The sequence below is a fragment of the Somniosus microcephalus genome, chromosome 30 (genome assembly GCF_052327205.1).
Source record: "Somniosus microcephalus isolate GS21.2 chromosome 30, FLI_Smic_1.0, whole genome shotgun sequence".
NCBI lineage: Eukaryota > Metazoa > Chordata > Chondrichthyes > Squaliformes > Somniosidae > Somniosus > Somniosus microcephalus.
Genome location: NC_141016.1, coordinates 8,094,451 through 8,121,388, shown reverse-complemented (window position 1 = coordinate 8,121,388; position 26,938 = coordinate 8,094,451). Strand labels below are relative to the sequence as shown.

General features: G+C 52.5%; 1 protein-coding gene across 1 annotated transcript in view; it reads right to left on the bottom strand.

The window, feature by feature from the left end:
• LOC147097905 (anthrax toxin receptor 1-like) overlaps nucleotides 1–26,938 on the bottom strand; it is a 254,166-nt gene that overhangs the window by 165,815 nt on the left and 61,413 nt on the right. The window contains exons 7-8 of the mRNA XM_085970960.1: nucleotides 15,165–15,233; nucleotides 2,417–2,497 (exon numbers count right to left, since the gene is read on the bottom strand). Coding sequence (XP_085827086.1) covers nucleotides 2,417–2,497; nucleotides 15,165–15,233 — 150 coding nt within the window. The remainder of the gene's footprint in view (nucleotides 1–2,416; nucleotides 2,498–15,164; nucleotides 15,234–26,938) is intronic.

Here is a 26,938-nt window from a genome sequence, read left to right as displayed (position 1 = left end):
GGGCAAATCAAAATGAACCTGCAAAGTGCTGCTCAGTACCCAAAACTCCTTCACACAGCGTTGAATCTCTCCAGAAGTCTCTCTCTCTCTCTCTCAGAATGCGTGGTGCAAAAATGTCACCGACAAAAAAAGGCAGGAAGCGGTCGCCTTTAAATAGTGCTCCCCTAGTCCCTTCCCGACTGCAAAACGCTCCCCTCAACCTGTCGTTGCTAGCGGCAGGCGGTAATTGAGGGGGCGCCACTCAATATCCGGTCCGGGGCACTAACGGGGCGTTGCGCACTCAACTGACGCCACGATCTGCCAGCGCAGGAGATCGTGGCGGTAGCTTTTAGTGCCGCCGCAAAATGTCTCGTTAATTTCGCGAGTGGCACAAACATCGCCGTGCCCGGGCGCTAGTTGCTTTGCGCCCCATTAGCGCCCTCTTAAGGCGCTAACGGGAGGCGCAAACAACTGAATTTTTCCCCCCAAGAGAAGAGGGGGAAAAATTAAAGCAGAATTCAAAGAGCAAAGTCATTTACTCCTTCCTCGGAGCCACCCGAGGAAACTCCTCGCAACAGCAACATTATTGAAGGAGCTGGTAGCAAGGGGAAGGGCGGCATCGATCAGATTTGACAAAACATGAGCAGCTGAGTCAGCCATAGGAAGAGCAGGGTCGCTCAGAAGCTGCAGCACGGAATGACCAGGGTCACTCAGATCTCAGTCTCAGAGGACCAGGGTTGCTCAGCTCCACAGTGACCAGGCACTGTATATAACTCGGGGTCAGCAGAGTCACTCAGCTTCTGAGCTCCATCATTCGGAGCCTCTAACGGTTTTTTGATTGTGTAATATGCTTCCCAGAGCACACGGTGTCCCATGTGAAATGTGCACGCTCATTGCCTTCCATGTACAGGAAACTTTCGATTTACCGGCACCTAAATAACCGGAAATGTCGGTTAATCGGCAAAATTCAGGAGTAGGTTCAGGTAACTTTTATTACTTGCCTTCCTCCATTTGTTGCTGTGCAAGGGTGTGGCTGCAGCTGTTGCTAAGCTACAGAGACGCTTGCAACTTGTGGCCATTGTTCTGAAGCTGTTGCTAAGCAACAGGGTTTGTTGCTTTATACGGAGCTGTCAGCTCTCCGTATCTTTTACTATAGCTTTCGGTTATCTGGAATTTTTGATGAACCGGCACCACGTCGGTCCCGTCCGTGCCGGATAAAAAAAAGTTTCCTGTATGTGGTCCTGTTTTTCTCGTGCATTTCAAATCCACAGCAGCCAGCCTGAGAACAGAAATCAAGCCGCTGCCAAGCCCATCACCGTGGAGACAGGGCTCTGAGTATCCCCGCCCCCGCCAGCCAATCCACCCAAAGGAGGCAAGGACCTTATCAAGTTATCCTCCCCCCCGCTGCTCCCAAACAGCATGCAGCTCCCCAATGCGCACAATGAACAGAAACCCCAATGTACTGCCCACCCCTGTGAGTGCTGCGGCAAGATTGTACAAGAGCAAGACCATCTTTGCTCAGCTAACCACAACTTCCCTTAAAAATACAGTTCCTCCATTACATCATGCCTCGAACCTGCGGCCAAAGATTTTCACCCCCATTATCAGACTTAGAAGGCCCCTGCAAGTGCCGGCCACTCATTAGGGTGGATTTTGACTTTGCCCGACAGTGCACTGTGGTGCAAAAAAAGGTCAAAATCTAACCATTTTGAGCGCAGACATTCTTCCCGACATCTGTCCTGAATTTTCCTTTCAGTGGTTTTAACTTCTTCCCTCATTCCAGCATCCTGCAATACCCGTGCCTGTATCCGTCTCTCTCGTATTTACTTTCACAGTGTCTTCACAAAATGCATGGATGGATTCTCTTTTTTTAAATTTAACTTAGGGAAAAATGCTGTGGAATTTGCATTAAAAAGAAATTGTTCTAGTTCTGATCAACATAATCCCTGTCGCTGACAGGTCAGGAAAAATAACACTGCAGAATCCAGTTTGAGTATAATAACTAAAGCCTGCTCTGGTAATCTGATAGTTTGACATTTAGCCACAGCCTCATATTATACAAAATCTTACAGTATCTATTTGTTTAGTTGCTGTCCTCTGCTCTCCACCCCCCCACACCAAGCTTGGCAATGCTCTTCTGTTTATTTTGTCAGCATGAAACCAGATTTCCGTGCCGCTTCCGTGCCTCAGTGCAGAAAGCTCCGACCCCTTGGTCCCAAACCCCTCGCAGTTTATTGCTTTCGGCGTCTGGCGCAGACTGGCTCAGCTCAGCTCAGCTCAGCTCAGGGCCGGGCATCTGCTGCAGACTGTCTCAGCTCAGCTCAGCCCAGGGCCGGGCGTCTAGCGGCTTTAATTGGAAGCAGCTGGGTGCAAATTGCTGGCGACGACCTCGGGCTGTCGATCAGCCCGGGTACCAGCCACGTCAGGCAGTACTCACCGAGTCAATGATGCCCTGGAGAGCCTCGAAGCCATCGTTTACCGGGAAGACGTGGTCCTTGCTGTCTGCGATCCGTGCCAGCTGCAGGGAATGGAAAAGGGGGTGGAGGGGTGGGGGTGAGGGGAGGTGGGTTAGGAGGAGGGGCGGGTTAGGGGAGGAGGGGAGGTGGGGAGGGTTTGGAGGGAGGGGAGGGTTTGAAGGGGTGGGAGGAGGGGGGAGTTGAGGGGCAGGGGGGAGTTGAGGGGGTTGAGGGGGAGGGAGGGAGTTAAGGGAGGGGGAGTTGAGGGGGAGGGAGTTGAGGGGGAGGGGGGAGTTGAGGGAGGGGGGAGTTGAGGGGGGAGTTGAGGGGGTTGGGGGGAGTTGAGGGGGGAGTTGAGGGAGGGGGGAGTTGAGGGGGAGGGAGTTGAGGGGGAGGGGGGAGTTGAGGGAGGGGGAGTTGAGGGAGGGGGGAGTTGAGGGGGAGGGAGTTGAGGGGGAGCGTGGAGTTGAGGGAGGGGGGAGTTGAGGGGAGGGAGTTGAAGGGGAGGGGGGAGTTGAGGGAGAGGGGGGAGTTGAGGGAGGGGGTTGAGGGGGTTGGGGGGGAGTTGAGGGAGGGGGAGTTGAGGGAGGGGGGGTTGAGGGAGGGGGAGTTGAGGGGGTAGTTGAGTGGGAGGGGGGAGGGTGGGGAGTTGAGGGGGAGGAGGGGTGTTGACGGGGGTTGAGGGGGAGGGTGGGGAGTTGAGGGGGGAGGGGGTTGAGGGGGGAGGTGTTGTGGAGGGTTGGGAAGTGAGCGAAGAAATAAACATAACATTTAGTAAAAAAAAAAGTCTGTTTCATAGCAATGAGCGCTAACTTTTGAAAGTTTAATGAAGAGCGGGGCACAGATTTTTATGTCTGGTACTGCAGACAAAATGTTCATTTCACTTTGAGGTTAATATTTCTCGGGGTGGGGCTCTGTCCAACAGCAAAGCTTTAACCATTTTGCATAATATATACAGTAGCTACATATAATAGGGAGAGTGCAAAGTCACAAGTCCCACACTGCTGCCTGTTGCTGTACCATGGAGAGAGTTTTTTCGAATCTTTTTCTTTGCACTTACCCGGGCGAGCGACATTAGCACTGTGGAACGGGATTGCTCGTCGAACTCCAGCATCAAAGGCTCCCCAGCTTCAGGAGTCCGATGCCGAGTAACGTTCTCTCCAATGTGTGCTGACCCCAAACATCAGATGAGCACCCCCCTGGCCGCACCAATATTTTTACTTTCCTTGGTCACTGGGAGCAAGGTTGCCAGTGTGGAGCTTGAATCAGGGACAGATCTGTGCTGTGAGCTCACACCCACCAGAAACGAGGTTGAGACTGTCCAACTTGCTTTCAGGTAGGACTTTTACAGGTGGCAAAAGGCTGGCACCACCTGTGAAGTCCACCTTTCCTCCAGATCTCTCTATTTCCTGCGTAGTAATGGCTTGAAGTACAGCCTGGGGGAAAATATGGTAAGTCTCCACGCTTCCACCTCCGTAACATCGCCCGTCTCCGCCCCTGCCTCAGCTCATCCGCTGCTGAAACCCTCATCCATGCCTTTGTTATCAGACATGATCTCATTAAATGGCGGAGTGGGCTCGAGGGGCCGAATGGCCTACTCCTGCTCCTATCTTCTATGTTTCTATGTTACCGCTAGACTTGACTATTCCAACGCACTCCTGGCTGGCCTCCCACATTCTACCCTACATAAACTTGAGGTCATCCAAAACTCGGCTGCCCGTGTCCTAACTCGCACCAAGTCCCGTTCGCCCATCACCCCTGTGCTCGCTGACCTACATTGGCTCCTGGTTAAGCAGCGCCTTGATTTCAAAATTCTCATCCTTTTTTTCAAATCCCTCCATGGTCTCGCCCCCTCCCTATCTCTGTAATCTCCTTCAGCCCCACAACCCCCTCCGAGATATCTGCGCTCCTCTAATTCTGCCCTCTTGAGCATCCCTGATTATAATTGCTCAACCATTGGTGGCCGTGCCTTCTGTTGCCTGGGCCCTAAGCTCTGGAATTCCCTCCCTAAACATCTCCGCCTCTCTCTCCTCCTTTAAGACGCTCCTTAAAACCTACCACTTTGACCAAGCTTTTGGTCACCAATCCCTAATTTATCCTTATGTGGCTCGGTGTCAACTTTTTTGTCTTAAAATACGCCTGTGCACCGTCTTGGGACGTTTTCCTACGTTAAAGGCGCTATATAAATACAAGTTGTTGTTGTTGGCGCAGAGGCATGATAGGAGGGAGCGCGGCAGGTCAAAGAATTCGGGCTGTCGGATGCGAAATTCCCCTCGTTTGCGTCTCCGATGGGTGGCACTAATGGGACGGAAATGTCTTTGTGCCCCTCCCCACACTCCCGCCAAGGCGATGACCGCGCCTCCCGTGAAATTCGGCAGGAGGTTAGCGGCGGCGCCACCGGTTTTCGCCCCGATCTCCTGCGCCCGGGGATCATGGCGTCATCTCCGGGACGCATCGCCCCGTTAGCGCTCCAGATTTCGCCCGCCTGTGGGGCCTCTTTTTTTTTTAGCGACAGGTGCGGCAGGCGTTATCCAGTCGGGAGGCCCATGGAGCAGCGCTGGTTAAAGGCGTCTACTCCCGGTTGTTGTCTGTGTCGGCCGGGACACCGCACGCCTTGCTGCTCAGAAGCCTTTTGATTATTGGGGGCGTTTCTCTGAGATTTCAGAGTTTGCTGCTGAATGAGGAACCTTCATTTGCACGAGGGTGTGATTTATTCGGCAGTTCTTAGAGCAGTGGAAAGGGTCTGCAGTGTGTGTGTGTGTCTGTTCTCCTCGAAGGAAGCAAAGCTGCAAACGGGCATCTGGTGAATGAGAGTACCTCCCCTTTAAGAGCTGGAAAGCAGCCAGTGATCAAATCCGTTTGGAACGCACCTGAAATTCGGCAGCTCGCTGGAGTTAGCGCCTCTGCAGCGCCCCACTGAGAACATTAGCGCTTGATTTAGTGCCCCTCTCCCTCCCTGGGGCGAAGTCAGGGGATTTAGGTGAGTGTCAGAATCATTAGCGCCGGGCGCTAACTTTTCAAACTTTTTCCAGTTAGCGCCCCCAAACGGCCCATGAGGTGGAATTTGGGGGGGAAAAATTCGTATCGCCCCGTTTGGGGCGCCATTATTGGCCGTGCGCAAAGTTTAGCGCCTGGCGCTAATTATCGCTTCTGACGGCAAACTTGGCTTTTATCGCCCCTGGAGGTGATTGGAGCGCTAAATCAGGCGCTTCACACTTGTCTGAAGGCGCAAAGGCCGAGGAGCGAGGCGCTACCTCAGAGCGCTGGCGAAGCTCATGTGATGTCAGTCAGCAATGGAACACAGACACATTGGCGCCGGCCAGTTCTTAAAGGGGAGGGTCGATCTTGCTCTCCAGCCACACCCTGCTCATTGCCGCCTTGAATCTCGGCCTGGAGAGACCTGTACATCAAATCTGCTGGAAAGAACAATGGAGAGGCCCAGGGAAAGAGCTCAGAGTGCAGCCCCCACAGTCTCTTCTAAATCGCTGCAAGGGCAAATCAAAATGAACCTGCAAAGTGCTGCTCAGTACCCAAAACTCCTTCACACAGCGTTGAATCTCTCCAGAAGTCTCTCACTCTCTCAGAATGCGTGGTGCAAAAATGTCACCGACAAAAAAAGGCAGGAAGCGGTCGCCTTTAAATAGCGCTCCCCCAGTCCCTTTCTGACTGCAAAACGCTCCCCTCAACCTGTCGTTGCTAGTGGCAGGCGGTAAGGCAGGGGGCGCCACTCAATATCCGGTCCGGGGCACTAACGGGGCGTTGCGCACTCAACTGACGTCACGATCTGCCGGCGCAGGAGATCGTGGCAGTAGTGTTTAGCGCCGCCACAAAATGTCCAGTTAATTTCGCGAGCGGCGCAAACATCGCCGCGCCCGGGCGCTAGTTGCTTTGCGCCCCATTAGCACCCTCTTAAGGCGTGATGCGCTATCAATTACTCATAAAAGACTGAGAGTTAGAAGAGTAACCAAAGGCTTTTATTAACAACAGAATGGAGGTCTGCCTCGCGTGGTCGACCGGTCCATGATACTAAGGGCTGGGGAGCAGTCACCTTTATACTAGGACCTGTGGGAGGAGTCAGCCGAGGCATGTCCAGGCATGTACACAGTGGAATACAAACAGGACAAACAGGAATACAAACAGTGGTTTACCACATTCACCCCTTGTTTAAAATTGAGTCCGGCGCGGTGAAGTGTATTAAAAGTTAGTGTATTGGAGTCTCTCCGGAGGTCTTGTCTGCCGCTGTGATCTGCGTGGCGACGGCAGGGGTAGTGAAGTTTCCGGCGTCGAGTCCAGCGTAGGCTGTGGCACAGGCGTGTCGTCCTCGTAGATGTCGAGCGGGTCGCGGGGCCCAGGCCTGCCGTCTGCTGGGGCTGGATATCGGATCGTGGGGGGGGGTGGTAGTGGGTAGTGGGTTACTGCGGCCCCCGAGGGTGCAAGGTCTCTTATGGAGACTGTGTCCTCCCGCCCGTCCGGGTATGCGATGTAAGCATACTGGGGGTTGGCGTGGAGGAGGTCGACCCTCTCGACCAGGGGGTCCGTTTTATGGGTCCTCACGTGTCTTCTCAGTAGGACCGGCCCTGGGGACGTCAGCCATGGCGGTAGCGATGTCCCCGATGTGGACTTCCTTGGGAAGACAAACATTTTCTCATGAGGGGTGGCGTTAGTGGCAGTGCAGAGCAGTGACCGAATGGAGTGGAGCGCATCGGGGAGCACATCCTGCCAGCGGGAGGTTGGAAGGCCCCTAGACTTTAAGGCTAGCAGGACGGCCTTCCAAACTGTCGCATTTTCTCTTTCCACCTGTCCGTTCCCCCGGGGGTTGTAACTGGTGGTCCTGCTTGTGGCAATACCCCTAGTTAGCAGGTACTGACGGAGTTCGTCGCTCATAAACGATGAGCCCCGGTCGCTATGGATATAGCTGGGGAAGCCGAACAGGGTGAAGAGGTTGTTCAGACATTTAATGACCGTGGCACTGGTCATGTCCGGGCAGGGGAAGGCGAACGGGAAACGGGAGTACTCATCAATAATATTGAGGAAGTACACATTGCGGTCGGAGGAGGGGAGAGGCCCTTTAAAATCGACGCTCAGGCGCTCGAAGGGGCGAGTGGCTTTTATCAGGTGGGCCCTGTCTGGTCTATAAAAGTGCGGTTTGCACTCAGCGCAGACTTGGCAGTTCCTGGTCATGGTCCTGACCTCCTCAATAGAGTAAGGCAGGTTGCGGGCCTTGATGAAGTGGAAGAACCTGGTGACCCCCGGGTGGCAGAGGTCATTGTGGAGGGCCCACAGTCTATCGATCTGCGCGCTGGCGCAGGTGCCACGCGATAGCGCATCCGGGGGTTCATTTAGCTTCCCGGGCCGGTACAAGATCTCGTAGTTGTAGGTGGAAAGTTCGATTCTCCACCTCAAGATCTTGTCATTTTTGATTTTGCCCCTCTGCTTGTTGTTAAACATAAAAGCAACTGAACGCTGGTCAGTGAGCAGGGTAAATCGTTTTCCGGCCAGGTAGTGCCTCCAATGACGCACAGCCTCCACAATCACCTGGGCCTCCTTCTCAACAGCGGAGTGTCTGGTCTCCGGGCCTTGGAGGGTTCGTGAAAAGAAGGCCACGGGTCTCCCCGCCTGATTGAGGGTAGCGGCCAGGGCAAAGTCAGACGCGTCGCTTTCCACCTGGAAGGGGATGGATTCGTCCACTGCGTGCATGGTGGCTTTGGCAATGTCCTCCTTGATACGGTGGAAGGCTAAGCGGGCCTCTGCCGTCAAGGGAAAAGAGGTGGACTTGATCAGCGGACGGGCCTTGTCCGCATAGTAGGGGACCCACTGGGCGTAATAGGAGAAAAACCCTAGGCACCTCTTCAGGGCCTTGAGGCAGTGGGGCAGTGGAAGTTCCATAAGGGGACGCATCCGGTCGGGGTCGGGGCCGATGACTCCGTGTTCCACAACACAGCCAAGGATGGCGAGGCGGTTTGTGCGGAATATGCACTTCTCCTTGTTATATGTCAGGTTTAGGAGTTGGGCGGTGCGGAGGAATTTTTCGAGGTTTGCGTCATGGTCCTGCAAGTCACGGCCGCAGATGGTCACATTGTCCAGATATGGGAAAGTGGCCTGCAACGCATTTTGATCTACCATCCGGTCCATCTCCCTTTGGAAGACGGAGACCCCGTTGGTGACGCCAAAGGGAACCCTAAGGAAGTGATAGAGGCGGCCGTTTGCCTCAAAGGCAGTGTACTGGCGGTCCTCAGGGCGGATGGGGAGCTGGTGGTACGCTGATTTCAGGTAAATGGTCGAGAAGACGCGGTACTGCGCGATCTGGTTGACCATATCAGCTATACGGGGGAGTGGGTAGGCGTCCAGCAGGGTGTAGCGATTTATTGTCTGGCTGTAGTCGATGACCAGGCGCTGCTTCTCGCCGGTCTTAACGACCACAACCTGGGCTCGCCAGGAGCTGGTGCTGCCCTCAATAATCCCTTCTTTCAGGAGCCGCTCCACTTCGGTTTTAATGAAAACCCTGTCCCCGGCACTGTATCGCCTGCTCTTTGTGGCGATGGGCTTACAGTCGGGGGTGAGGTTAGCAAACAGTTGGGGGGGGGTGACTCTGAGTGTGGAGAGGTTGCACCTGGTGCGCGGCGGGCAGTTTGGAAGCTGCTGGCTGCGGACTGTGAGTGGGGGTAGGGGTCCACCGTACGCCATCGTAACACTTTTAAGGTGGCACTGAAAATCTAACCCCAGCAGGACGGCAGCGCAGAGGTCAGGCAGGACCAGAAGTTTAAAATGATCGTACACGGTCCCGTCTACTACGAGTGTCACCACGCAGTAGCCGCCGATGTCCGCCGACTGGGACTCGGAGGCCATAGAAATCCGCTGTTGCGCAGGCAGGACTGGGAGAGAGCAACGCCGCACCGTGTCGGGGTGGATGAAGCTCTCCGTGCTCCCAGAGTCAAAAAGGCAGATTGTATCGTGACCATTTACCTTAATGTCCATTGTGGAACTGGCCAGTTGGTGCGGTCTCGCTTGGTCCAGTGTAACGGATGCCAGCGTAGGGGTCGGTGTGTCGCTGCGGGTATCAGATGAGGCGGTGTCGGGGGCCTGCTGCGTCCCGGCTGTCGTCCAAGATGGCGGCGTCCATGATCCCCATGTGGCTGGAGGCGTCCAAAATGGCTGCTGTACCGGTGATTCGCACATGGCCGGGGAGGTCCAAGATGGCGGCCCGCATGGCCCACACGCGGCGCTGCTGGGGTTCGGGGTGGCTTTGGCCCTGCAGACGCTAGCGTAGTGTCCCTTCTTCCCGCAGCCCGAGCAGATCGCGTTTTTCGCCGGGCAGCGCGCTCTGGGGTGTTTTGCCTGGCCACAGAAGTAGCATTTCTGGCTTTGGGGCACTGCTGTCTGGCCTTGGGACACTGCTGCGGTAGTTGGGCCGTTGTTGGGGTGTGGCTGGGGTGGCACGGCGCTATGAGGCGGTCCTACCGTGTCCCAGGCTGTCATTCCCCGCGGCGTCCACGGTGCAGAGGAGTAGGCATCCATGCCCTGGTAGGCTGCATCCAACGATAGTGCGAGTTCAGAGGCCTTGTTGAGGTCGAGGTTACTCTGCTCCAACAGTCGCTGTCGGGTGTAATTGGATCTGTGGCCCGCTACAAAAGCGTCCCGGATAAGTTCCTCTGTGTACACGGCGGCCTTTACATCCTTACAACCACAGGCCCGGCCAAGCACAGACAGTGCCTGAAGGTATTCCACGGTCGATTCCCCAGGTTGTTGTTTACGACTCCCCAGGAGGTGCCTGGCGTACACTTCGTTCACTGGGCGCGTGTACTGGTCCTTGAGGAGCTTGATAGCGTCCGCGTACGAGGTCGCGTCTTGGATGACCGAGTACACTCGGTGGTTCACTTTGGAGGTCAGGACATCCAGTTTGTCCTCGTCCGATTTGATTGCTTCGGAGGCGGTCAGGAATTTTTCGAAACACTTAAGCCAGTGAGTAAACTTGGTGGATGAGTCCGCCTCCCGATGATCTAAGTCCAGGCATGCTGGTGTGAGGATCTTCTCCATTATAAAAATGTTGTTAATAAAATTGATGCGCTATCAATTACTCATAAAAGACTGAGAGTTAGAAGAGTAACCAAAGGCTTTTATTAACAACAGAATGGAGGTCTGCCTCGAGTGGTCGACCGGTCCAGGATACAAAGGGCTGGGGAGCAGTCACCTTTATACTAGGACCTGTGGGAGGAGTCAGCCGAGGCATGTCCAGGCATGTACACAGTGGAATACAAACAGGACAAACAGGAATACAAACAGTGGTTTACCACAAGGCGCCAATGGGAGGCGCAAACAACTGAACTTTTCCCCCTTGGTGTTTTGGCTCCCCATACCCAGTCCTCGCACAGCTCCGTGCCTGCATGCCTTTCGAGTGTTGCGGACAGGCAAGTCCTCTGATTTAATGGGAGGCGAAGTTTCTCACCTCCTTCCGACTCGAGCAGCACGTCTCGCCATCAGCGCTAATCACTAGACGGCTGCAAAGAATTCTGTCAACGTCGCTTCAAAGGCAAATGGCAGAGGCCTGTCTGTCGAGAGTGAATCGTATCTGAGTGGAAATAGTGGCGTTTCCCTCTGGGTGAGTGGCAGTAGCCAAGGAGTTAATGTGAAGTGGCCACTCCCCTGGTATGCCCTGGGCAAGTGCAAAAAATGCATCCATGGCCTGAGAATGCGATTCAAATTGTGGAGCTGAAAAAAATTATTTCCCAATAAGTCAAAAGTTACGCTGCCTGAAGAGAATCAGACTGCAGTAAAAGCAAATCTCGTAAATCTGAACATCTGGAAATACCGGAGACGAGAGAGCAAATAGACAGAGATACAGCTGGCGTCAGTCACGACAAACCTCCGTCTCTGCCTTTCGCTGCTGGGACTGAGCCCGGTGTCTTGTGTATCTCACAGCCGATTGGCAAACTGTTGCAGCCCACCACGTATTCGCAAGCAAGCAAGCAAATCAAGGAACTGGAATCGAATGGGAATTTTAGACATAATGGAGAGTTAGGAACCCGTACCGAGGTTGTAATGCATCAAAGGGGGTGAGGTAGCCCCTGGCGTAAGAAAACTACTAGGCACTTGGTCTAAGTATTAAACAAGGCTTTAATCGACTGTTTTTCAACATGGAGATCTAGTTGTGTCCTTCACTAGTTCCTGTTAAGGAATGTCCTGCACAAGCTGGGCCCATGCCTGAGTATTTATACTCTCCCTGGACAGCGCCACCAGCAGGTCGCCCGGTATCATTTCATAAGTCATTTCCACATGACTGACAAGATTCATGTCAGCCCCTATGTACCAGGAGTGAATGGAGAGATAAAGAAAGACTTGCATTTCTATAGCGCCTTTCACGACCATCGGACGTCTCAAAGCACTTTATAGCCAATGAAGTACTTTTGAAGTGTAGTCACTATTGTAATGTGGGAAATGCGGCAGGCAATTTGCGCACAGCAAGCTCCCACAAACAGCAATGTGATAATGACCAGATAATCTGTTTTTGTTATGTTGGTTGAGGGATAACTATTGGCCCAGGACACCGGGGATAACTCCCCTGCTCTTCTTCGAAATAGTGCCCGCGGGATCTTTTACGTCCACCTGAGAGGTCAGACGGGGCCTCGGTTTAACGTCCCATCTGAAAGACGGCACCTCTGACAGTGCAACACTCCCTCAGCAGTGCACTGGGAGTGTCAGCCTAGCTTTATGTGCTCAAATCTCTGGAGTGGGACTTGAACCCACAACCTTCTGACACGCCTTTTACACATACGATATCAGTGGAAGGTCAGAAATATTCCGTTGGTACAGAACTTCACGTATGTATGACTATGGGCAACTGGCCAGATAATGGTGCGCACCGGAGGGGATGAGATTTGGTGGGGGTGGGGGAGTAAGCAAAGAAGCACCCTTACCAATGTTCCCCGTTAGCTGCGCTTTGTTCTGCGCGGCCCGTTTCTTTTAATGCGCGCGGTCCCTTGAAATTTCTGCGTAGTGTAAAAGTCGGTGAGGGGCCTGCGCGGGATCTTTCAGAGTGCCACGCGGCCGCCCGCGCGCGCCTCCACGGCAACCTTGACCCTTGCCCTTCCCCCCCACTCACCCACCAAGAAAACAAAACTGCGGCAATCCTTTCCTCAGGCGTGGCCTGATTTCTAAGTTGTTTCTCTTTTTAAATCTTCGAACATGATAGTAAGGATTCCATCCTTATTTTACATGGGCCGAAGACTTCTCATTGGCTGAAGCTCTGTTCAATATACATGGCACAGATGAGATGGAACGTGTCATTATTTTTTTAAGGACTAACTTTCTGTGCCGAGTATTAAACCTTGGGCTGCAAAACCGTGAAGGCGCATTTTTTAAAGCTCAAGCTTTCAATGGAGCACCGTGCTTTCTAACTTTGGCCGAGCTTGAAACTCTTGAATTCAAGGAATCATTGGAATGCCTGCTCTGAGCGTTTTGCAGCATGAAGATTCATCTTCCAACAGCTTTATAAATCAAGTACTGTTATTCACTGGAAATGTGGGTCACGGTGGGGCTGCAGTAAAAGCGTGTTAGGATAGCCACAGCTGCTTGGAGACCCAGGCTCCCAATCAGGATTCCTATCAGTATTCGGGAGCAGGTCATTCATGGACATTTTGTTTGTCAAACAATGTAACAAGTGTACAGCGGAGTCATCGCCAGATCGAATTGTACCGGGGGCCAAATCAACCAAAGTGACCGGAGGCAACTTGGACACAAAAGCATCCAATATGGCTACATACAGTACTTGTCAGAATGTGGCCACTGACGACGCCGATTCCATTTGTGGAAATGTGCTGCTTGCTGCTGCCTCGCTATTGCTGCAGTGAGACTGAAGATGCTGCTTTATATCCCTTACCATGAGCTTGCCTGCTGCAATGACCCATTTTTAGAACATAAGAACATAAGAAATAGGAGCAGGAGTTGGCCATTCGGCCCCTCGAGCCTGCCCCGCCATTTAATGAGATCATGGCTAATCTGATCTTGGGCTCAGCTCCATTTCCCTGCCCACTCCCCATAACCCATCACTCCCTTATTGTTCAAAAATCTGTCTATCTCCACCTTAAATACATTCAATGACCCAGCCTCCACAGCTCTCTGGGGCAGAGAATTCCACAGATTTATGACCCTCTGAGAGAATAAATTCCTCTCATCTCAATTTTAAATGGGTGCCCCCTTATTCTGGAACTGTGCCCCCTAGTTCTAGATTCCCCCATGCGGGGAAATATCCTCTCTGCATCTACCTTGTCGAGCCCCCTCAGTATCTTATATGTTTCAATAAGATCACCTCTCATTCTTCTAAACTCCAATGAGTAAAGGCCCAACCTGCTCAACCTTTCTTCATAAGACAACCCCTTCATCTCAGTAATCAACCTCGTGAACCTTCTCTGAACTGCCTCCAATGCAAGTATATCCCTCCTTAAATAAGGAGACCAAAACTGTACACAGTACTCCAGGTGTGGTCTCACCAATACCCTGTACAGTTGTAGCAGGACTTCCCTGCTTTTATACTCCAACCCCCTTGCAATAAAGGCCAACATTCCATTTGCCTTTGATTACTTGCTGTACCTGCATGCTAACTTTCTGTTTCATGCACAAGGACCCCCAGGTCCCTCTGTACCGCAGCATTTTGTAATCACTCTCCATTTAAATAATAATTTGCTTTTTTCTTTTTCGTTTACCAAAAATAAAAAAATGTTGTACTAGTAATGCCTATCGTGATAAACCTTAAAGATGCAAAATCTAGTTTTGTTCATTTTTCAACAAGGCAGGGTTTACAGCAAATATTAGACGAGAATTAAGACCTTCGGCAGTTGAAGGGTTAACTCTGCTGAGTAAAGATCTTATTTTGTTTTAGGGTTTTTTTGTACTGCAAAGAATGAATGAAGAGGAATGATTTTATTGGGGTTTAAAAACATTATATAGACTAGCGATCACTGATTCACCCTCAGTGCCCATCCGCAGTGCTCTCTGTGGGGCAGTCTGTCTCAAACCAGTGTCTAATCGAAATATTGTCACATAATTGGTAAGGAAGTGTTTTTAAATCACATACACAAACTGTTATGAAACACAGACCTTGAAGTATAAGGCCGTAGCAGTAACCAAAGATTTTCGATGTTAGACAATGTTGTTTCCGAGCCTAAGTCTCAACCCTGGAAGCTCAAACCCAGGGACTTCCTAGTTTCTTACTGGCTCTTGTCAATCAGAGCTCGTTCTGCGCACATCTGATTCTGTGCACCTTTCCACACTAGTTCAGGAGACAAAGACAAAGCAGCCCTCTTGATAGGCACCTCATCCACCACCTTAAACATTCACTCCCTCCACCACCGGCGCACCGTGGCTGCAGTGTGTACCATCTACAAGATGCACTGCAGCAACTCGCCAAGGCTTCTTCGGCAGCACCTCCCAAACCTGCGGCCTCTACCACCTAGAAGGACAAGGGCAGCAGGCGCATGGGAACACCACCACCTCCAAGTTCCCCTCCAAGTCACACATCATCCTGACTTGTAAATATATCGGCCGTTCCTTCATCGTCGCTGGGTCAAAATCCTGGAACTCCCTCCCTAACAGCACTGTGGGAGCACCTTCACCACACGGACTGCAGCGACTCACCACCACCTTCTCAAGGGCAAACTAGGGATGGGCAATAAATGCTGGCCTTGCCAGCGATGCCCATGACCCGTAAACGTATTAAAAAAAAACATGACCACTCACCTGGGTTTCGTTGAAATCTTTGACGCCGACACAGTAGACCGTTGCTCCAAGACTTCGAGACCGATCGGCCTGGGGAAAGAAAGAGATGGAGCGTGTGAGAGCCTGAAATCGCTGTACGGATATTAACAGGTGAGCGGTTTAACGCCGTTATTTACCCTATTTATACATTTTTGGGATTGCATGGTCTCAGAATAGAATCCCAGCCCGTCTGCAAGCAGCAGCAAGGTTGTGTGATCAGCTGTTCTTCTCGTTCTTTCTGGATTTTGTTGATGTACAGTACAGGTTGTCTCCAGTTATTTTCATGAGCCTATAATGCTACTCCTTGCTAAACTTTCAAAACTGCATCCGAGGTTTAAGGATAAGGGGTAAGCCATTTAGGACAGAAATGAGGAGGAATTTCTTCACCCAGAGAGTGTCGTCATTGTACGTGTCTTCACACTGTTCCCTTTGGGGAACTGTATGAAGTGGTGGAAGGATTTCTGGCCGCGATTAATTCTCCTTCCGTGACCGTAACCATCTTCGTACCAGCCAATAGGGTGGTTAGTCCTATGGCGGGAGGGTTTTACGGGCTCCCACAACCCATACGAGGTGGGGGGGGGGCCACCCACACCCACGGACGCAAGTATCCCGCTGGATGTCAACCCAGAATTTAGAGCCGGAGCTCCGACTCCACTTGCCGGGACTGTCTGGAGCGGGGTTCGAAACCCTACACCTTCTGGCCCAGCGGCGGGGATGCTACCGCTACGCCAAAGGCCCACTCCAGAGAGTGGTGAACCTGTGGAATTCTCTACCACAGAAGGCAGTAGAGGCCAATTCATTAATATATTCAAGAAGGAGTTGGATATATTTCTTAAGGCTAAAGGGATCAAGGGATATGGGGAGAAAGCAGGGACAGGGTACTGAATTTGGATGATCAGCCATGATCTCATTGAATGGCGGAGCAGGCTCGAGGGGCCGAATGGCCTTCTCCTGCTCCTATCTTCTATGTCTCTAGGTTTCCTTTCTTCAAACTTCCAAATCCACCATACTGCACACTCTTCCTCCTCCGCATGCCATCGCTGTGTTGAAATGAAGGCTAATTGTGCCGCCTTGTATTCTAGGATCTGAAAACCGGGAACTCCCTACTTCTCAGTCTTGCCTTCCTGTCGCAATCTACAGGTTTTTAGAATCTGAGCTTGGGGGCCGCGCGCCAGCCGCTGCTTGATTTATCCTATCTTCTCTCCCACTCTTTCCAATCTCAGTGGTTTCCTGCACCAGTCTTCAGACGTTTGTAGGTTTAAGTTTCCCGGTAGGACTTGAGCGGGATCTCCATTGCAGGGACCGCTGTGTTGCCGGAGAGCTGCTGTCCTTTAAATGAGTCTCCTGCAGCAAAGGTCCTTAAGTGTCCAGGCAACAGTCCTTTCTCAATCAAAACCATCAATAAAAAAGCATATCTAACTGCGAGGGGACGAGCTATTGAAAAGTTCACCAGACTGATTCCTGGGATGGGGGGTGGACTGTCCTATGAGGAGAAGTGTGAGGTAATGCATTTGGGGAGAGCTAACAAGGCAAGGGAATAAACTATAAATGGCAGGACACTGAGAAGTGCAGAAGATCAGAGGGACCTCGGAGTGCAGGTCCACAGATCCCTGAAGGTAGCAGGACAGGTAGATGAGGTGGTTAAGAAGGCATACGGGATACTTGCTTTTATTAGCTGAGGCATAGAATATAAGAGCAGGGAGGTTATGCTTGAACTGTATAAAACACTAGTTAGGTTGCAGCTAGAATACTGCGTGCAGTTCTGGTCACCACATTACAGGAATGATGTGATTGCACTCGAGAGGGTACAGAGGAGATTTACGAGGATGTTACCAGGACTGGAGAATTTTAGCTGTGAGGAAAGATTGGAGAGGCTGGGGTTGTTTTCTTTGGAACGGAGGATGCTGAGGGGAGACTTAATTGAGGTGCATAAAATTATGAGGGACCTAGATAGAGTGGATAGGAAAGACCTATTTCCCTTAGCAGAAGGGTCAATAACCAGGGGGCATAGATTTAAAGTAATTGGTCGGAAGTTTAGAGGGGATTTGAGGAGAATTCTTTTCACCCAGAGGGTGGTGGGGGTCTGGAACTCACTGCCTGAAAGGGTGGCAGAGGCAGAAACCCTCACCGCATTTAAAAAGTACTTGGATATGCACTTGAAGTGCTGTAACCTACAGGGCTACAGACCAAGAGCTGGAAAGTGGGATTAGGCTGGATAGCTCTTTGTCGGAGATGGGCCGAATGGCCTCCTTCTGTGCTGTAAATTTCTATGATTCTATGATATCATAGGAGCGATTGAGTAGACTAGGCCTATATTCTCTAGAGTTTAGAAGAATGAGAGGTGATCTCATTGAAACAGACAAAATTCTTACAGGGCTTGACAGGGTAGATGCTGAGGTGATGTTTCCCATGGATGGGGAATCTAGAACCAGGGGCCACAGTCTCAGAATAAGGGGTCGGCCATTTAGGACTGAGATGAGGAGAAATTTCTTCACTCAGAGGGTGGTGAATCTTTGGAATTCTCTACCCCAGGGAGCTGTGGAGTCTCTGGCGTTGAGCATATTCAAGACAGAGATCGATAGAATTTTGGATATTAAGGGAACCAAGGGATATGGGGATCGGGCAGGAAAGTGGAGATGAGGTCAAAGATCAGCCATGATCTTACTGAATGGCGGGGCAGGCTCGAGGGGCCGAATGGCTGACTCTTGCCCCTATTTCTTATGTTCTTATGGGAAAAAAAAGAGGTGTTAGAAAGATGGATGGAAAGAAAGAGGCCAAGAGAGAGGAAAAGGACGCTTCCGGTCCACCTGAAGAATGGGATTTGTCTGGAGAATTGAAAAGAGGGGCACAAGATAGAGTGGTTTGGAGAAGGAACAAATGAGCCAGAATCTGCCTTAGGCAGACCACTAATGATGATGTGAGGTTGACCTCATTTCAGCTTGTGGATGTTGCTGGGGCAGACTGGGCTGCCATGAATGTTACTTCAATTCTAAATTCATTCACTGTGTGAAGCCTGTCGAGGCATGTTATGTAAATGCAAATATTTTAATAAGTCTCCCGATTTGGAAAAAATGCCAGTAACTTGGAACTGACCCACCTTGAACCAGCTGCAACCACAGATGCCGTAACAAATGCAAAAAATGGCTGCCAAGTTCACGGCAGCAACAGAGTGCAGAAGGGGTTCTAACAACATTTTTTTTTTAAATACTTGAGCTGAGCTGCGATGAATTATGATGGCATTACAACCCCTTGGCTCAATTACTTCATTGTAACATTCTGCCAGGCATCTGCTTCCCTGCAAGTATGTGACCCACAGCCTTGACTCGCCGGCCAAGGGTCATCGAGGGAAGCCTACCACACTTGGGCTTAGTTCACCCTCTGACCAGCTGGGTTATGCAACCTGTGCAAAGTGCTTCATCTCCTTTTGCAGTGAATTGTCCAGCAGCCGGACAGAGTGAAGGCACATTACAGGCAATTGGGCCATAACAGGGAATAACAAGCGCATTGATTGGCCTGGGAGCTCATGCAGCAGGCAGGTAGACAACTGCAGCGGAACAGAAATGGGCAAAGTGTAAGAAACCAAAAACTGTCAACAGCAATGTCAAGAACAAAAGGTGCAAATTAAGTAGAATCGGGGGGGTGGGTTATATCACTGTCAGCTTTGGCTCCGTGATTAGCACCCTCGCCTCTGAGTCAGAAGGTTGTGGGTTCAAGTCTCAATTCAGGGACTTGAGCACGTAAAGCTAGGGCTGACGCTCCAGTGCAGTGCTGAGGGAGTGCTGCACCGTCCGAGGTGCCGTCTTTCAGATGAGACGTTAAACTGAGACCGTGTCTGCTCTCTCAGGTGGACGTAAAAGATCCCATGACACTATTTCGAAGAAGAGCCCAGGGAGTTCTCCCCCGGTATCCTGGGGCCAATATTTATCCCTCAATCAACATCACTAAAACAGATTATCTGGTCATTATCACATTGCTGTTTGTGGGAGCTTGCTGTGCGCAAACTGTCTGCCACGTTTCGTACATTACAACAGTGACTACACTTCAAAAAGTACTTCATTGGCTGTAAAGTGCTTTGGGATATCCTGAGTTGTGAAAGGTGCTACAGAAATGCAAGTCTTTCTTTCTCTCTCTCTCATAATCCTGGGCTCCTAGCAAGGAAGCCAAACGTAAAGGTAGAGGGGGTTGGAGGCAGGGCTACAACACTCGCCCCAATTCTCTGCCCTGCACTTCCTGCTGCGAGCCCAGGACTGCAGTTTCGTCCCTACAAACAGTGGAATGTCACCCGCTGATATCACTTGCTGATTGGGGATTGCAGGGGCTGGCAGGCTCCGGTGAAACAGTTGAGTTTAGTGAGGGGAGGTGCCAACGTGCTGGGGTCCCGGGGACACTGGGCTCAATGTGCTGGGGTCCCGGGGACACTGGGCTCAACGTCCTGGGGTCCCGGGGACACCGGGCTCAATGTGCTGGGGTCCCGAGGACACTGGGCTCAATGTGCTGGGGTCCCGGGGACACTGGGCTCAATGTGCTGGGGTCCCGGGGACACTGCGCTCAATGTGCTGGGGTCCCGAGGACACTGGGCTCAATGTGCTGGGGTCCCGGGGACACTGGGCTCAATGTGCTGGGGTCCCGGGGACACTGGGCTCAATGTCCTGGGGTCCCGGGGACACTGGACTCAACGTGCTGGGGTCCCGGGGACACTGGGCTCAATGTGCTGGGGTCCCGAGGACACTGGGCTCAATGTGCTGGGGTCCCGGGGACACTGGGCTCAATGTGCTGGGGTCCCGAGGACACTGGGCTCAATGTGCTGGGGTCCCGAGGACACTGGGCTCAATGTGCTGGGGTCCCGAGGACACTGGGCTCAACGTGCTGGGGTCCCGGGGACACTGGGCTCAACGTGCTGGGGTCCCGGGGACACTGGGCTCAACGTGCTGGGGTCCCGGGGAAACTGAGCTCAATGTGCTGGGGTCCCGAGGACACTGGGCTCAATGTGCTGGGGTCCCGGGGACACTGGGCTCAATGTGCTGGGGTCCCGGGGACACTGGGCTCAACGTGCTGGGGTCCCGGGGACACTGGGCTCAATGTGCTGGGGTCCCGGGGACACTGGGCTCAATGTGCTGGGGTCCCGGGGACACTGGGCTCAATGTGCTGGGGTCCCGGGGACACTGGGCTCAATGTGCTGGGGTCCCGGGGACACTGGGCTCAATGTGCTGGGGTCCAGAGGACACTGGGCTCAATGTGCTGGGGTCCCGGGGAAACTGAGCTCAATGTGCTGGGGTCCCGGGGACACTGAGCTCAATGTGCTGGGGTCCCGGGGACACTGGGCTCAATGTGCTGGGGTCCCGGGGACACTGGGCTCAATGTCCTGGGGACACTGGGCTCAATGTGCTGGGGTCCCGGGGACACTGGGCTCAATGTGCTGGGGTCCCGGGGACACTGGGCTCAATGTCCTGAGGTCCCGGGGACACTGAGCTCAATGTGCTGGGGTCCCGGGGACACTGGGCTCAATGTGCTGGGGTCCCGGGGACACTGGGCTCAATGTGCTGTGGTCCCGGGGACATTGGGCTCAATGTGCTGGGGTCCCGGGGAAACTGAGCTCAATGTGCTGGGGTCCCGGGGACACTGAGCTCAATGTGCTGGGGTCCCGAGGACACTGGGCTCAATGTGCTGGGGTCCCGGGGACACTGAGCTCAATGTGCTGGGGTCCCGAGGACACTGGGCTCAATGTGCTGGGGTCCCGGGGACACTGGGCTCAATGTGCTGGGGTCCCGGGGACACTGAGCTCAATGTGCTGTGGTCCCGGGGACACTGGGCTCAATGTGCTGGGGTCCCGGGGACACTGGGCTCAACGTGCTGGGGTCCCGGGGACACTGGGCTCAATGTGCTGGGGTCCCGGGGACACTGGGCTCAATGTGCTGTGGTCCCGGGGACACTGGGCTCAATGTGCTGGGGTCCCGGGGAAACTGAGCTCAATGTGCTGGGGTCCCGGGGACACTGGGCTCAATGTGCTGGGGTCCCGGGGCCACTGGGCTCAATGTGCTGGGGTCCCGGGGACACTGAGCTCAATGTGCTGGGGTCCCGAGGACACTGGGCTCAATGTGCTGGGGTCCCGGGGACACTGGGCTCAATGTGCTGGGGTCCCGGGGACACTGGGCTCAATGTGCTGGGGTCCCGGGGACACTGAGCTCAATGTGCTGGGGTCCCGAGGACACTGGGCTCAATGTGCTGGGGTCCCGGGGACACTGGGCTCAATGTGCTGGGGTCCCGGGGACACTGAGCTCAATGTCCTGGGGTCCCGGGGACACTGGGCTCAATGTGCTGGGGTCCCGGGGACACTGGGCTCAATGTGCTGGGGTCCCGAGGACACTGGGCTCAATGTGCTGGGGTCCCGGGGACACTGGGCTTAACGTGCTGGGGTCCCGAGGACACTGGGCTCAATGTGCTGGGGTCCCAGGGACACTGGGCTCAATGTCCTGGGGTCCCGGGGACACTGGGCTTAACGTGCTGGGGTCCCGAGGACACTGGGCTCAATGTGCTGGGGTCCCGGGGACACTGGGCTCAATGTGCTGGGGTCCCGAGGACACTGAGCTCAATGTGCTGGGGTCCCGGGGACACTGAGCTCAATGTGCTGGGGTCCCGGGGACACTGGGCTCAATGTGCTGGGGTCCCGGGGACACTGAGCTCAATGTGCTGGGGTCCCGGGGACACTGAGCTCAATGTGCTGGGGTCCCGGGGACACTGGGCTCAACGTGCTGGGGTCCCGCGGACTCTGGGCTGGCTCTTGCTTAACACTAAGCTGGCTACAGCCCAGCCATCCCTGCGACAGGCCAGCTGCTCTCTGACTCAGGCAACTTCACGGAGATTTATGACCAGCAGTAAAGCTCTTAAGAAATGTAATTGAAGGGAATTAAAATGTTTAGGACATGTCTCAATATAAATACTTCACCACTACCGTCACCAATTCCTTATTCCTACTGGGATCTACAGCCCTTTCGAAATGATTTATTCCTCTGTGGGTTTTTTTCTCCTCTCTTCCCCCTTTTCAATATCTTTTAATGGATGAATAGGTGCAGTCATCTACTTTGCCACTCATTGTAAGCAAGGCAGATGCTCCCGCTATGCTGTCCCAACAAGAACTCCTAGCTTAGAGGCAAATGAGGTCCATCTACACCACCAGCTTGTGCCGAATGATGGACAGTTTAACTGCTTGAACTGCAGCCCAATAATTGGTTTTAGAGTGCCCCGACTCATTTTGAGCACCACCATTTTATTCACAATAACAGACCTTCCAACCTTCCGCGGTCAGCTTTATGCAAAAGCCACAAGGCGTCAGCAGATCATGCCGGGGATGCAGGAGCTGCTTTTCGGGTCCCAGCAGCTTTGGGTTGTCGCAAAACCCTTTACATTGCTCGACAGAAAATAAACTTGGAAGTTAAGTATTGAGATGTGTAAATTTAAAAAAACCCAGATACACAGCAGGTCATCAATAAACGAAGAGATCAGGTTAATGTATTGGGTGTACAGCCTTTTCTTGAATGTAAAGAAATCTTACTCCAATTATATAAGGCCCCGGTGAGACCACACCTGGAGCACTGTGTACAATTTTGGGTCTCCTTACCTAAGGAAGGATATACTTGCCATAGAGGGCGTCTAATGAAGGTTCACGAGATTGATTCCTGGGATGGTGGGACTGTCGTATATGACGCATTATTCAGAGGGCCAGCAATGAGAACTATCCCGCCCGCCACCTTCCTGAGGCTTCAGTCTGAAGCCGGTCCACATTCAGTGCTGTGCTGCCCTGATGTTCGGCCACCTCTAGCCGTCTGCCTGGAGTCCCATTTCTGAGTTTCAGGTCTCCGCACACAGGGAGCTCTGCATCCATTGACATGACAACACTTTAAGGAAGGATATACTTGCCATAGAGGGAGTGCAACAAAGGTTCACGAGATTGATTCCTGGGCTGGCGGGACTGTCGTATGAGAAGAGATTGAGTAAACTAGGCCTGTATTCTCTTGAATTCAGAAGAATGAGAGGGGAGAAGCAGCGGACCTGCGCGGGAGCAGCCTGAGGCGGCGGAGGATAAAAGGGAGCAACCCGAGGCAGCGAGGCCCAGAGCCCCGAGACCGGAGAAGCAGCGGACCTGCGCGGGAGCAGCCCGAGGCGGCGGAGGATAAAAGGGAGCAACCCGAGGCAGCGAGGCCCAGAGCCCCGAGACCGGAGAAGCAGCGGACCTGCGCGGGAGCAGCCCGAGGCGGCGGAGGATAAAAGGGAGCAACCCGAGGCAGCGAGGCCCAGAGCCCCGAGACCAGAGAAGCAGCGGACCTGCGCGGGAGCAGCCCGAGGCGGCGGAGGATAAAAGGGAGCAACCCGAGGCAGCGAGGCCCAGAGCCCCGAGACCGGAGAAGCAGCGGACCTGCGCGGGAGCAGCCCGAGGCGGCAGAGGATAAAAGGGAGCAACCCGAGGCATACCAATCCAGGTTCCGGGAGAGAGGTAAAAAGTAATCCAAGTGTGACGTCAGCAGGAAGCAGGAAGTGATTGGTTGGTGAGTATTTCTCTCTTTTCAATACAAGCTTGAATTCTGTGGTGTTACATTTCTAGGGTCTCTGTGGTGTAGTGGGGACAGTTGGTAAATAAAGTGCCCTAGAGTATACCTGTAACTGGGGTACTGAATAAATTTTTTAATTAATTAAAGGAGTAAGTCATGGCAGGAGAGCTCAGCCCCGTGTTCTGCTCCTCTTGCTCCATGTGGGAAGTCAGGGACGATGCCAGTATCCCTGACGACCATGTGTGCAAGAAATGCATCCAGCTGCAGCTACTTGTAGACCGCATTGCGGCGCTCGAGCTGCGGGTGGATGAGTTTTGGAGCATGCGCGATGCTGAGAGGGTCGTGGATAGCACGTTTAGCGAGTTGTTCGCGCCGCAGGGTAGGGCTGCACAGGCAGAAAGGAATTGGGTGACCATCAGGCGGAGCAACAGAGGCAGGCAGGAAGTGCAGGGGACCCCTGCGGTCATCCCCCTTTCAAACAGGTATACCAAGTTGAATACTGTTGAGGGGGATGACTCACCAGGGGAAAGCAGCAGCAGCCAACTTCCTGGCACCAGGGACGCTTCTGCTGCTCAGAAAGGGAGGAAAAAGAGTGGGAGAGCAATGGTGGTAGGGGATTCTATCGTAAGGGGAACAGATAGGCGTTTCTGTGGCCGCAAACGTGACTCCAGGATGGTTTGTTGCCTCCCTGGGGCCAGGGTCATGGATGTCACTGAGCGGCTACAGGGCATTCTTAAGGGGGAGGGTGAGCAGGCAGAGGTCGTGGTCCACATTGGGACCAACGACATAGGTAGGAAGGGGGATGAGGTCCTGCATCAAGAATTTAGGGAGCTAGGTAGCAGATTAAAGAGCAGGACCTCAAAGGTTGTAATCTCTGGATTACTCCCAGTGCCACGTGCTAGTGAGTATAGGAATAGGAGGATAGAACAGATGAATGCGTGGCTAAAGAGTTGGTGCAGGAGGGAGGGTTTTAGTTTCCTGGATCACTGGGCCTGCTTCTGGGAAAGGTGGGACTTGTACAAGTCGGACGGGTTGCACCTGAACCAGAGCGGGACAAATATCCTTGCAGGGAGGTTTGCTAGCACTATTGGGAGGGGTTTAAACTAACTTGGCAGGGGGATGGGATACAGAGGGGAGCTGAAATAGGGGGTGATGTGCTGCCAATTATAGAGAAAAAAACAAGTCAGCTTGGTAGACAAGGCAAATATATAAGGGCAAGGCTGGATGGCATCTATTTTAATGCAAGGAGTCTTGCAAATAAGGTGGATGAACTGAAGGTGTTGATAAACACATGGGAGTATGATATTGTGGCTATCACGGAGACACGGTTGAGGGAGGGGCAAGACTGGCAGCTCAATATTCCGGGGTACAGAATCTTCAGGCGAGACAGAGGGGGAGGTATAAGAGGAGGGGGTGTCGCAATATTAATTAAGGAGTCAATTACTGCAGTAAGGAGGGATGATATATTAGCAGGTTCCTCTAATGAGGCCATATGGGTGGAGCTTAAAAACAAAAAGGGGGCAAGCACTTTGCTGGGAGTGTACTATAGGCCTCCAAACAGTCAGGGGGAGATAGAGGAACAGATATGCAGGCAAATCTCAGAGAAATGTGCAAATAATAAGGTAATAATAATGGGGGATTTCAACTTCCCCAATATTAACTGGGATAGTCAGAGTGTGAAAGGCTCAGAGGGTGTAGAATTCTTAAAGTGCATCCAGGAGAGCTTTTTGAGCCAGCATGTAGAAAGTCCTACAAGAGAGGGGGCGGTACTGGACCTAATTCTAGGGAATGTGGCCGGCCAAGTGGAAGAAGTGCTAGTAGGTGAGCACTTTGGTGACAGTGACCATAATATGGTGAGATTTAAGATGGTCATGGAAAAGGACAGGGATGGGCCGGAAATAAAGGTTCTAAATTGGGGGAAGGCCGATTTTAATAGGATAAGGCAGGATTGTAGGAAAATCCGCATCGGAGCAATGGGAGGCTTTCAGAAGGGAGATTGAGATCATACAATGGCAACATGTTCCCGTAAAGGTCAAGGGTGGTTCCAAAAACCACAGGGAACCTTGGATGTCAGGGGATATACGAGAATGGATTAGGAAAAAAAGGAGGGCTTTTGGCAGATACAAAAGGCTAAAGACGGAGGAAGCCCTAGGGGAGTACAAAAAGTGCAGGGGGAAACTTAAAAAAGAAATTAGGAGGTCAAGGAGGGGCCATGAAATAACACTGGCGAGCAAAATAAAGGAAAATCCTAAGATGTTTTATAAGTATATTAAGGGTAAGAGGATAACTAGGGAAAAAATAGGGCCCATTAGGGACAAAAGTGGCAATCTGTGTGTGGAGCCGGAAGATGTAGGAGGGGTTCTAAATGAATTTTTTGCATCTGTTTTCACTATGGAGAAGGACGATGTAGACATAGAAATAGGGCGGGGGGACTGTGATATGCTCGAACATATTAACATCGAGAGGGAGGAGGTATTGGCGGTTTTAGCAGGCCTAAAAATGGATAAATCCCCAGGCCTGGACGAAATGTATCCCAGGCTGCTGTGTGAGGCAAAGGAAGAGATTGCGGGGGCTCTAACACATATATTCAAAACCTCTCTGGCCACAGGGGATGTGCCAGAGGACTGGAGAACCGCTAATGTAGTACCATTATTCAAGAAGGGGAGTAGGGAAAAACCGGGGAACTACAGGCCAGTGAGCCTAACATCAGTGGTAGGTAAATTATTGGAAAAAATTCTGAGGGACAAAATTAGTCTCCACTTGGAGAGGCAAGGATTAATCAGGGATAGTCAACATGGCTTTGTCAAGGGAAGATCATGTCTGACTAATTTGATTGAATTTTTTGAGGGGGTGACTAGGTGTGTGGATGAGGGTAACGCAGTGGATGTGGTATACATGGATTTCAGTAAGGCCTTCGATAAAGTCCCGCACAGGAGACTGGTCAAGAAGGTAAGAGCCCATGGAATCCAGGGTGCCTTGGCATATTGGATACAAAACTGGCTTAGTGGCAGAAGGCAGAGGGTGATGGTCGAAGGTTGTTTTTGTGACTGGAAGCCTGTGGCCAGTGGGGTACCACAGGGATCGGTGCTGGGTCCCTTGCTGTTTGTGGTCTACATTAATGACTTGGATATGAATGTAAAAGGTATGATCAGTAAGTTTGCGGATGATACAAAAATTGGTAGGGTGGTAAATAGCGAGGAGGGTAGTCTCAGT